Source organism: Sardina pilchardus, chromosome 2, assembly GCF_963854185.1.
Source record: "Sardina pilchardus chromosome 2, fSarPil1.1, whole genome shotgun sequence".
NCBI classification, from domain to species: domain Eukaryota; kingdom Metazoa; phylum Chordata; class Actinopteri; order Clupeiformes; family Clupeidae; genus Sardina; species Sardina pilchardus.
In genome coordinates, this window is record NC_084995.1 from 41,708,428 (window position 1) to 41,721,259 (window position 12,832).

Here is a 12,832-nt window from a genome sequence, read left to right on the forward strand (position 1 = left end):
GCTATTTCAGAACATGGACTGGTTAATTTGAGTAGACTTTGGCTTATGCTCGGTTTAAATCAAAACCCATCTTACTGGCCTAATATAATAACACACTCAAATACAGTATGTGCACACAGTGATTTTCTAGGCTGATTTGACATGGAACCATACTGCATACGCCAATTTTATTGCCAAAAGTATTTGGTCACTTTCCTTGACTCACATATGAACTTAAGTGACATCCCGTTCTTAATCCATAGGGTTTAATATGACGTTGGTCCAGCCTTTGCAGCTATAACAGCTTCAACTCTTCTGGGAAGGCTTTTCACAAGATTTAGGAGTGTGTTTATATGTGTGTATATATACAGTAATATGCTGTAGGGCCTATAGTTGGTTGGCAGGGTATGTGTTCGGACTACTCTCAACCTCACCATCATCCTCAATTCATAAACACCCTTGGGTACCTTTGGGGATCATGAAATGACTGAAATGTTAACACATATTAGGTCAGAGATGCACAGAAATATTTATGTATACCACAGAACTGTTTTGCAAACAGTAAAATCTGATGATAAGGTGTAAGAATACAAAGCTGTCACCTCAACACAGCACAATTAGCACCTACAGTATAAAACGGCCAAAGGTCGGGGCAGAACGAAAGAAGACAAATTACAAATGCAAATCCATATCATATTCATCTGTTTACACCATTTTGCATGCGTCCATGATGCATTTCACTGACACACCCAATGGTATCGTCTAAAAAAGAGGTCATTTTGTTTGCCTCATGAAAATTCACAAGAGTATAGAAGGCAGGTGAGTGTGCCATTGCTGATAGCCAGTTGCTGATGCCATCTGACAAACAGTGGACAAAAGTATAGTCCAAGTATATTGTACGGAGGGTGAGTGCAATTTACTTTTACTTGAAATGCAAAGGAGCATATTATCATAGACTGCATAATCCATCTTTTCTGATCACAAATCCATACATTCCCTACAGGAAACTGACCTCTCTGGCATCTGAAGAAAGACAATGACCAACAAAACAGGCTTCTGTCCACTTACACACACCGATCTGATCTACTACCAACACATTTTTGGTATCACAGTGGATTGGATCATCTTCTTCGTGGGGCTGCCAGCAATCATCGCAGCCATTTATGCACTGCGACACCTGGTCAGAGCAGACCATGTGACCCCTGTGTTTGTCATCAACCTCCTCATTTCGGACCTCATCCAAATAGCCATCACTGCTGTGTTTATCCTTAGCAGGTTCTTTGACAGGAGATTGCCTGTCTTTGTGATCCTGCGATGCATCTCCAGGCTCATTGTGCGACTGGGGATCTCCGCCAGCTTGAGTTTCATGGTGTGTATTTCTGTGGAGCGGTACCTCATCGTGGCCCATCCCATATGGCACCGGAACCGTCGGTCTGTAAAGTCCTCCATGGTCATAGCGTGTGGTGCCTGGGCAGCATGCGGGCTTTATGCCCTCCTGGATTTCACACTCGTACACAATTTCAATGTGTCTCTGAAGATATTGACAGTGATCCTTCTGATGCCAGCTCTACCGCTGATGATGTTCTGCCCACTCACCTACAGGGCTCTTCGCCACTGCAGGGCCATACATCAAGACGAGCGCAGGAAGATCATAGGGACCCTTGCTCTAGTTCTGGCCATATACATGTTCATTTTCCTTCCATTCTGCATCAGGAACCTTCACTGCTTCCTGGTGGCCATCATTCATCACAGTACGTGTCAGGACGACGTGTCATTTGTTGTCACTAGTGCTCTGCTCTACCTGGGCCCCCTCGCAGACCCCTTCCTGTACATATTCATGACACAAGATGTCAGGAACACCCTGGTCGCCTCGCTGTGCACTGGGGGGCCTCTCAGACAAGTGGTTTGTAGTGAGAGATCCAGGGGGTTTGAGGAGGAGTCCAGGCAAACAGCTGACAGTTCTGTGAGGCCCATCCAGGATATGGGAGACTCACGGCAAGATATGGGCTGAGAGAGAAAGATTCAGAACCTTTACATTACAAGGCAACCTTACCAAGATTTACTCTCGGGGTCCCCCTCTGGTTGAGAAGCGGAAAAATAAGCAAACTTAATATGCATCTTTTGCAACATGTATGAATAACAAAACTAGAAAGTTCACACAAAGCAAAACATGTAACATTAAGGATTGCAATCGAAAATGCATTTATTTTTTTTGCAGCAGTAGTGCTTTTGCTTTAGTGGCATACATTATTAAATATGTCTTTATTGTCTGTCTGTCGGGTAATTGCAGGAGGTGTGCGAGTCGTCATATTTCAAAGGTACGTGGCCTTCTGTCTCTACAGGACTCAGAAAAATTAGTACAAGCTTTTATTTCTAGTCGCCTGGATTATTGTAACTCACTTTATGCTGGTGTTACCAAACAGGCACTTAACAAGCTTCAGCTTATTCAAAATGCTGCTGCTAGAATACTCACAAGAACATCCAAATTTGATCACATCACTCCTGTTTTAAAATCACTTCACTGGCTTCCTGTACAACAAAGAATCCAGTTCAAAATTCTCTTAATTGTTTTTAAATCTTTAAATGGCCTAGCACCAACATATATTTCTGACATGATCTCACACTATCTTCCAACGCGTTGTCTAAGATCATCCAATAAAAGTCTCCTGTCAGTCCCCAGAATCAACACAAACGTGGCACATAGTGCTTTTAGCTATTGTGCCCCAACTCTGTGGAATTCTCTTCCTTTGGAATTAAGGTTAGCTCAATCAACTTTCTCTTTTAAAAAGGGTCTTAAAACATATTTATTTTCACAAGCCTTTGTTTGAGTTATGTTTTTTAATTTTTGCCCCTCCGAATAGATTATTTTATGTGCTCTTGCTTAACTCTTTTAACAAGTGAGTTGTATGGATGTTCTCATCTTGGCAAAGTGTTTTATTTATTTTATTTTATTTTATTGAATTGTTCTTTTTCCAGTGCTGCTTTTATTCTTATTTTTTTAACCATTTTGTGTGTCCATATATACATGTGTGTATGTGTGTGTGTGTGCGCGCGTGAGCGTGTGTTCATATACAGTACAGTATGTATATTTTCCTTTTCATTCAAAGCACATTGAGTCTATGTATGCCATATGAAATGTGCTATATAAATAAAATTTGATTGATTGATTGATTGAAAGGTGTGCATGACTGTGAGCTGGTCACCACTGAAATCACTCACCACTGATGTCCGAATCAGATCACCTTCCACTCCGGCACACTTTTGATGACCACCTGTACAGAATAAACATTTCTGAGTGTGTTGTCGCACATGCTGTTTTGTCTTGCAGCCTTTGTGTGTGTGAGAGTGAGAGAATACTTACAGCCAGTGAGTCTTCTACTCTTGTAGCCTTTGTGTGTGTGTGTTTGTGTGTGTGAGAGAGAGTTACAGCCAGTGAGTCTTCTTCTCTTGTCCATCGTAAACAGTACACACGCCTCCCTGATCAAGGCCCTGTGCACTCACACACCTCCCTGATCGACAGTCAGCAGCCTAATGACAGTAAACAGTACCATATCCATCCTGACTCAGGCAGAGTGTCTGTTTGTATTTCCCTTCAAATGCATCTGAGAACATAAACAGACATACACACTCAATCTGGAACACAATCAAATAAAGAAGTAGGTTAGCTTGATGACATGACTACCCCCATGTTTTAAGAGGCTTTGCAGGGGCCTGTGAATTTACACTTTGTGAGTGAATCACCAACCAAATAGAACATGTCATGCCTGATTTATCAATAGTAGATGAGAACTATTAACCAGCGAACAAGACACTATAAAGACTTAACAAATTGTGTCATAACTGTAACAGACCGCAACACAGGTACAAGTCCGCTAGCTTTACTTGGAGACCAGATGAATCTGAGAGTGAATCTGAATTAGCTCTGCTAGATCTCTCTGGCCACAAAACAAATCACAGAAGTCGCAGAAACCAACAACCGCTTATCCAACATGGGGTGGGCTCTAGTCAGACAGGAGGATGATTGGCACAACTCTTTGAGCACACACTACTGGTTCCACAACCAATGGCTGATGATGTCACTATATTACATAACATGGACGTATATTGTCTTTGAAATTGGGTAATCAACTACAGTTTAATGTCCTGACTTCAATTTAATTTCCTCCGTGGAAATGAAAAGAAATGAAAAGTTAACTAAGAGAGTGAAACGAGACTTGGTTTGTTGTCAGCCAGGCTGCAGGCTGCCTAAGCGTACCCAAAACTGCTACACTGTGTAGCCTATACAACTGAGGAGGAATATAATCTAGCTGTAAATAAATAGAGCCAAATTAATACCATCCCCAATGCCATCTCAAGACTGAGATTTCCTCTTTATCATCTAATTAATGCAGTAGTGAGAGTGCTTGAAATGCATCTTTGCAGTCTTGAGTTGTCATGAGGCTGCTGCCGGTCGATGAGGGAGGTGTGTGCGTGCACAGGGCCTTGATTTCCTCGTGCCTGGAACTAGTTAGCACCAGATCTGGCTGACCTGAGAGAAAGATCGTCACAGGAGACGAGGAAGACAAAGACCTTCATTCATTCATTCAACACCCTCAGGGTGAGAAGCAACTCACAGACACATACGTAGAAGCATCTCCGAGACCTCTGAGGAGAGACAATGGAGGAGGCTCATAACAGGAGGTGAAGTAGCCTTCACCACTATCACAGAGAGGGAAGGACTGGGGTGGAATAGTCCCCTCCACCACTATCACAGAGAGGACTGGGGTGGAATAGCCCCCTCCACCACTATCACAGAGAGGGCTGGGATGGAATAGTCCCTCTACCTCTATCACAGAGAGGGCTGGGGTGGAATAGTCCCCTCCACCACTATCACAGAGAGGGAAGGACTGGGGTGGAATAGCCCCCTCCACCACTATCACAGAGAGGCAAGGACTGGGGTGGAATAGTCCCCTCCACCATCACATAGAGGGAGGGAAGGACTGGGGTGGAATAGTCCCCTCCACCACTATCACAGAGAGGGAGGGAAGGACTGGGGTGGAATAGCCCCCTCCTCTTGACCCGTGCAGGACTGGCCATCTCAATAAAAAGCAGGAAGTGCCCCAAGGGGTGCCCGCTGCGGTCAACATGTGAAGTTGGAAGTGATGCGCTAAACTCAAAGGCCATACTTAGAGCCAAGGCCTTAGTGTTTAGCTCGTCATTTCCGACTTAACCGACCCCATCTGAATCCCTTTGGGAACCCTGCAGAGCATATGGGAGAAGTTAAGACTGGTTTATGACCACCAATAAAGGCCACACATTGAATAGAATTGAATGACGGTGTACTAAGACATACTGTATAATGGGGATAAGGACTCACAGGTCATCAGCAGCATTGATGTGGTCAGACAGAATATTATGGGGAGACAGCACCATGCTATGGGGAAGGTGTCCTACTGTAGTACAAGGACTAGAGCTATGTCCTGACAAATGGATAGATGGGTGCAGAAACCGGAGCAGCCCTGAGTGAAAGCCTTTTGAGTACCTCAGGCCAGGGTGAGGGTGAAGGTGTGTGCACAGATTTTGTAGGACTATCATAAAGAAGTCTTGAGGTTGCCATTGGTGCCAAACATAGTTTAACAAAATATGTAAGTATTGTGCAAGATTGTGAGAGTTCACAATGAGCTTGTTGACATTGTTAGGGATTTAATTTATCAAATTATCACATATAGAACCCTGTCACCTTTTTTGTGGATGTGGGCATCTTTTCATTGTTTACTTTAAACAGTCAATAGGCTAGTTTGTGACCCCTTCTCCTGACAAGACGGTCCACATAGGCCTACTGAACATTATTAAACACCACTGACTGACTGACTGACTTACCTACTTACTCAGGCTTGCTTACTTTCTGAGAGCACAACTAATCCTAAATAAATGTAATGGACTTTCTCTAATCAGTTCCTGAGTGGTCTGTTTTAATGTGATGGCAAGAGCTATCAGATGCTGTTAAAACGGCACACAATATGACCGCCGCTCAGTCCTGCACATTCTCTCCGCAAAAATAAATCATGCTGAATTTGTTTCCATCCCCTACTGCAACTTTTATATATGTAAATAAGTGTTCATGTGTGCGCTTGCTTTTGAGTATGTGGGTTTTCTCTGTCTGAGTTTTTCACATGTGATCGTGTGTGGTGGGGGTAATGGGATGTGTGTGTGTGTGTGTGTGTGTCTGTTTGCCTGCATTTGTGTGTGTATGTTTATGTATCTATGAGTATGTGTGTGTGGGGGGGTGCGTGTGTATGGGTCTTTGTGTGTGTGTGTGTGTGTATGCATGTGTGTGTGTACGTGCATTTGTGAGTGTGTGCGTACCTATGTGTATGTGCGTGTGTCTGTGTGTGTGGCGACTCTATTCACAAAGTGAAACAAAGTATAGTGCATGGTAACATTGTCTGTTTTAGTTGTGGGTTAAGTGATAATAAATTGTGACATCCCTTTTCTTCTACCAGCAGGACGGTCCACATGCGGTCCACATGCGGTCCACATGCCTGGTCAAGCAGTTCCTTCACTGGAGGACGAGGAGTGTCATCAGCACAACACAAGGGGGACGTCAGTGAGCCATACGTCTAAATATCTATAGATATATGTAACATATAGAAAGTATCTAAATTCAAGCAGTCCATTAAAAGGAGGAATACTAGGGGCTTTTATATCTTAAAAAAGGTCATGATGCAATTACAGTATAACGCCTCCAAAAGGACAAAACTTTTCTCACGTTTTAAGCTGCTTCCACAATGCCCTGTCAGTGTCCACTCAGTCCATGCCTCGTCCAGAATATTCTGAAAACCAGCTTCCAACAGCACACAGTCAACCTGTCCAAAAGAATGACATCTGGACATGTCAAACTCAAACAACTCCATCCCATAAACACAGGCTGATGTGCACACTGACCAAACAGCTGATGGATGTTGGGGCAGTGTGTGTGTGTGTGTGTGTGTGTGTGTGTGTGTGTGTGTGTGTTTGTGTGTGAGCACCTTAGGATGAAAGAGGCCTAAATGTAACTTTTAGCGTAAAACTATGTCACAAATGTCTCTCGGGGCTGTTAAAACAGCTAACTGACCAGTTTCGATTTCAACACAGAGATGTTAGTGTTTCGCATACAAACGTGCAATGCATCTCAGTGCATAGGGTACCACAATTGCAGGCAACGGTGGAGAATAGGTGCCTAGGGAAATGAAGCTAAAATATATAAGGTTGGAGAAAAGTTGTGTCCATTTTGAGGCGTTATAATTGCATCATGACCTTATTATAAACTAGGCTGCTTGTATGTCAGACTGTGCATAATCTCGGGGGGCCGGGAAAAGTGTTTCCTGTAGTTCCTACGGTGATTGGGGCGTTCAGTTCCGGAGCGCCAGCAGCGACATCTGGAAGGGAGGAGAACTGGAAAGAAAGGCAGAAGAAAAGCAGAGAGAGGGAGAGAGAAGGGGGCGCCGACACAGGAGGTAAGCAAGGCGGCGAGAAAATAACGTTTTGTCTAGAACCTAACAAAACTGCATGCTGTTATCATGTAGGTCTTAAGTTGTAAGCGTCTTATTTCCGTCTTCGGAGTCGGCTGCATATCTAACGGGGATAGCACCCGTGTTGCCTCTCCTCGGTGGGCGACGCATTGTGCTCTGGCTTTGCGTCGCGGAGTTGGGGGAGGTTGAAAGTAGAGGGGAGGTCTGGACCGCAGATGACTTCTGCAGTATCAGTTGATCAGAAACAAAAAAAACCTGTGTTCTTTTCTTTTTGGTGATATTCTGACAATTATAACCTGCATGCGTCCACGACTCTTACTGTCCAGTTTGTCCTATAGATGAGACAGTGAGACTACTGCAGTTCCACTGTAGCCTAGCCTTCACAGTGCATTGCCGTCACCAGGGGTCCGTGCTGCTGTGTTTGTCTTGTCTGTGTTAACTCCTTGAGTATTTATTTCGAGTTGATAGCAGACCGACACATTGCCACTGGGGGAAAAAAAACAAACGAAGTTAGTAATTTTGTGTTATTGCGCTGGTGGTGGTCTGGTCAAGGCGATTGGGAATATTTGTGACGATTATGATCCTCTGCGAATTTAAGTTTCTGATCTCATACCCCCCTATTTACACAGCATTCCACAAACCCCTCCGTCAGGCGAGCAGAACTGCGAAAGATGGGAGGCAATCTCTGAAGCAGAGCCTGCGGTTGCGCGTTTCTTATTAGGCTGTTATCATCTTTTGCATTAACCATTTAATGATATTGCCAGCCTGACATGGCATTTGATGTAGGCTACATCTGTTTTTGCTGTGATTTCTGCGGCAAGGGAAGACCGCATTGGTCAGCCAGACCGCTTCTGTCGCCGAGTCTGCGGCAGTGATGGGCCACGGCGAGGCGAGTGGACACATTTTCACATTTTCAGTCCGGGTCGTCATCCTGTATAGAGGCGTCATTGGCGTCTGAAACAAGCAGCTCTCTGAAACCTACTGACAGTTGTGTGCATACGACTTTACCAATATTAGTGGCAGAAGTACAAATCGCTCATCATATATCTCCGTGATCCTATGCGTTTAACCTAAACCGACTATTTGTTTGAAATGCCTGGCAGTTATTGGAGTACTCCATTATCCCACAACTTTATTGTTTCCAGATTTAGCTGTGATGTTGGAGCCAGCTGAGATAACAGCTTTGCACCATTCGAACTCAGGTGTTTACATGCATGTTAGGCCTATTATATTTTTTTATTCGTGTTTGTCACCGTGCTCATTCCTTTATATCTCACTGTCAAAGTGCTAGCAAACTTAAAAATTCCCCATAGTTAAACTCAGTTTCGGCTGTCGTTACAACATGTGAGTGCCTACAGTAAGAAAGATGATTACGAATGTGTATTACACATGGAGGAGTGGCCGTTATTGTTTCACTGTGAAACTTGCAATGTCTTGGTGAATGAAGCATACAAGTAAAAATGGTTGGTCTGCCAGTAAAAAGTTGGTAATTGAGAGTAGTTGCATAATGTTGGTCAGAGGTGAATTTTATGTGTGCTTTATATGTGTTACGTTCCCAATGTGAAGTTTTGGCATAGTGGAGACATTGTTGTTTACTTGTAGGCCTGCCATGCCTGTGGGGTTTGTTGCCCAGTTTAGATGGTTCCAAAATGTGTAAGGAAATCTTTATGATGTCATGTAAATGCCTCCAGACTCCAGAGAGTCTGACTTCCTGTTGGGTTGCTGTTTCTACAGTTGTTGTTGCTAGTATCCTCAGAATTGATATATGTTGTAACCTTAGACACACACACACACACACACACACACACACACACACACACACACAGAGAGAGAGAGGTATGGTGGGTTTGACTAGAGCCAGTAACATTGGTTTTGTGGTGTTGGGCAGGTGTTAGGCAGGCCTATGCAAAGAGAGTAAAGTTGGGTTTACAAATGTGTCCAACACATGACTTAAATAATTCCATAAACATTTTGTAAAAAAAAGAATAGTAAATAGTGAATCTAGCTGGCTTCCATTGAAGTGGCGTCATCACTAATACTCAGGGGCAGAGGGTAGAGCTGTTGGTTCTTGTGCCAGGCTGTCTCTCCCTCTTTGCCTCCCTCCCTCTCTCTATCCCTCTCTACCTCTCTCTCTCCCTCCCTACCTCTCGCTCTCTACCTCTCTCTCTCTTTCTCTCTACCTCTCTCTCTACCTCACACACACACACACACACACACACACGTACGCACGCCCGCACAGACACACACACACACACACACACACACTCACACACACACACACACACACACACACACACACACACTGCTGACAGAGGAAAAAATGAGTCAGCCTGACTTTGGGGAAAAACACTGCAGAGGAGCACAGCAAACTTTGGAGTGTAGTGAGAGTGGGTACATGTGTGTAGAGTGGGTACATATGTGTAGAGTGGGTACATATGTATAGAGTGGGTACATATGTGTAGAGTGGGTACATATGTATAGAGTGGGTACATATGTGTAGAGAGTGAGAGTGGGTACATATGTGTAGAGAGTGAGAGTGGGTACATATGTGTAGTGAGAGTGGGTGCATACCGTATGTGTAGAGAGTGAGAGTGGGTACATATGTGTAGTGAGAGTGGGTACATACAGTATGTGTAGAGTGGGTACATATACATGTGCAGTGACAGTGGATACATAAGGGGGTTGTGGTTGGATCTTTGTGTAGGACATGTGATGGCGGTTGTTTGTGTGTGTGTGTGTGTGTGTGTGTGTGTGTGTGTGTGTGTGTGAGACTGAAAGGTGTGTTGTGGAGGTGTGCTCCTTCGGTCTTGTCTCCCATCAGACATCTCTGTGTTCAGCTCACCTGAGAGGGAGTGTGTGCAGCACTGTCCTCCATCTGAGCTGTTGAGTGTGTATTCTCAGATAACTGGGGCGTGTTGGATGGCCAGTGGCTTTGATGGCAAATGATTGAAATGATTACTGGATCCCTACTGTCATGGTAGCACATAACACACACTGGAATGCAACCTCGTCATGCTTTATTGTCTCACAGTGTGCAGCTGTTGGTGTGGGTTAGTGAGTGTGAGTCAATAAACATTACCTAATGTGTGTGTGTGTGTGTGTGTGTGTGTGTGTGGGTGTGTGTGTGTGCGTGCGTGCGTGTGTGCGTGCAAAACTTCTCATGTTCCAAATATTCATATTTATGTAGGTACGCAAGATCTATCTTGAGTAATAGAGTGTTGAGACTCTCACTGAAGCTTAGTGAAGTTGGGGTTGGGTATCAGCAGTGCTGTTCACGTCAGCTGATTGAGATGACCAGAACAAATGTACATCATACCATCTTAGTGATACTTCTGCAAGTTATAACTGTCTGCGCTTAAAGCATCACATACATTCTTCCATCGTGCTGCTTTAAATATAACTGATAGAAATATAGAAATGCTCTTATAGAAATGCTATTTTTCTGGATGATGAGTACTTTAACTTTGTCAGTCTGACAAGGCCTTTGAGAGTTATGTCCATTTCAAGATAGTGATGAGAGTGGCCTTCCCTTGACCACAGCCTGCCTGACCTTAGAATGCTATGAGAAACTATGTCAGACAAGATACTTAGAATGCCATAAGAATATGTCAGACACGACACTTAGAATGCTACAGTTAAGAATTGTGTCAGACAAGATACTTATCGACTCTTTGATGTTCCTGATCGTACTGATGACATCATCTCAGACACCTCAGAAAGGGCTTGTGGCTCTGGTGACGTCACACTCTTCAGAGCTGGGAGAGTATTGGATGGCTCCTCTGTGCCCTGTCCTTAATGTGTGCAGTGCTTTAATAGGCCTCAGCTGTGACTCTTAATTCAGTATGTTTATTAGTCTACAGTGTTGTATGTGCCTAAGCCCTGAGGATATAGATGACTCTTAATTCAGTATGTTTATTAGTCTACAGTGTTGTATGTCTCTAAGCCCTGAGGATATAGATGACTCTTAATTCAGTATGTTTATTAGTCTACAGTGTTGTATGTGTCTAAGCCCTGAGGATATAGATGACTCTTAATTCCGTATGTTTATTAGTCTATAGTGTTGTATGTGTCTAAGCCCTGAGGATGTAGATGACTCTTAATTCAGTATGTTTATTAGTCTATAGTGTTGTATGTAGATAGATAGATAGATAGATAGATAGATAGATACTTTATTGATCCCCAAGGGGAAATTCAAGATGTGTATGTATCTAAGCCCTGAGGATATGACTCTTAATTCCGTATGTTTATTAGTCTATAGTGTTGTATGTGTGTAAGCCCTGAGAATATAGATGACTCTTAATTCCGTATGTTTATTAGTCTATACTAGTGTTGTATGTGTGTAAGCCCTGAGAATATAGATGGATGGATATGGCTAGTATGTACCTTGGCGTAGAGCTAGGTTTTCCACTGCTAAAACTCATCCCGCCCAGTATGTGCATAGTCTATAGTGTTTTGTGTGTGTGTGTGTGTGTGTGTGTGTGTGTGTGTGTGTGTGTGGCGTAGAGCTAGGTTTTCCACTGCTAAAACTCATCCCGCCCAGTATGTGTATTAGTCTATAGTGTTGTGTGTGTGTGTGTGTGTGTGTGTGTGTGTGTGTGGCGTAGAGCTAGGTTTTGTATTGTAGTATGTGTATTAGTCTATAGTGTTGTGTGTGTATGTGTGTGTGTGTGTGTGGCGTAGAGCTAGGTTTTGTATTGTAGTATGTGTATTAGTCTATAGTGTTGTGTGTGTGTGTGTGTGTGTGTGTGTGTGTGTGTGTGTGTGTGTGTGTGGCGTAGAGCTAGGTTTTCCACTGCTAAAACTCATCCCGCCCAGTATAAGGCTGGGAGCTGTAATGTAAGCGTAGCCGCCTCTGTTGGTGTGAGTTTAAACAGTATACCTCTGTATGAGGAGGTTGTGGATAGGGTAGCCGCAACGCCTTCAAAAAGTCACAAGGTAAGAGATAGAGTTACCACACGGCCCAGCGAGATACACACAGATTCTAAATATGACACTAGACGCCACAAGGTAACCACACACTCACACAGAAACACCCGCTGGCACGCTCACGAGCACACACACTAACTCACAAACACACAGAGTACTACTGTTGGAAATCATAGTCCAATTGTTCCCTAACATTGTGTCTTGATGTTTGTGATCTTGAAGCCTGTGTGTGTGGTTGGTGCTGTAGTCCGTCTCCTTGTGACTATATCAGTTTTATGTGGCTCCGCTGTGTGTGTGTGTGTGCTTCTGTGGATGTGAGGCAGTCTAGCACCCTGTGGTGTGTTCTGGTACAATAGCAGTATTGTGTGTGTGTGTGTGTGTGTGTGTGTGTGTGTGTGTGTGTTCTGGATTGGACTGGACTGGAAGCCAGGCTGAAT

At 43.8% G+C, this 12,832-nt stretch overlaps 2 protein-coding genes across 5 annotated transcripts in view; both read left to right on the plus strand.

The window, feature by feature from the left end:
• Nucleotides 1–1,015: 1,015 nt before the first annotated feature.
• On the plus strand, nt 1,016–1,990 carry LOC134099753 (psychosine receptor-like). Its single transcript, XM_062552745.1, has one exon. The coding sequence runs from the start codon at nt 1,016–1,018 to the stop codon at nt 1,988–1,990; it is 975 nt and encodes a 324-aa protein (XP_062408729.1).
• Nucleotides 1,991–7,405: 5,415 nt separating this feature from the next.
• The window catches only part of apbb2b (amyloid beta (A4) precursor protein-binding, family B, member 2b), a 41,416-nt gene continuing 35,989 nt past the window's right edge, over nt 7,406–12,832 (plus strand). For all 4 annotated transcript variants that reach the window (XM_062530625.1, XM_062530627.1, XM_062530629.1 and 1 more), the window contains exon 1: nt 7,406–7,454. The gene's annotated coding sequence lies outside the window, so the exon portion shown is untranslated. The remainder of the gene's footprint in view (nt 7,455–12,832) is intronic.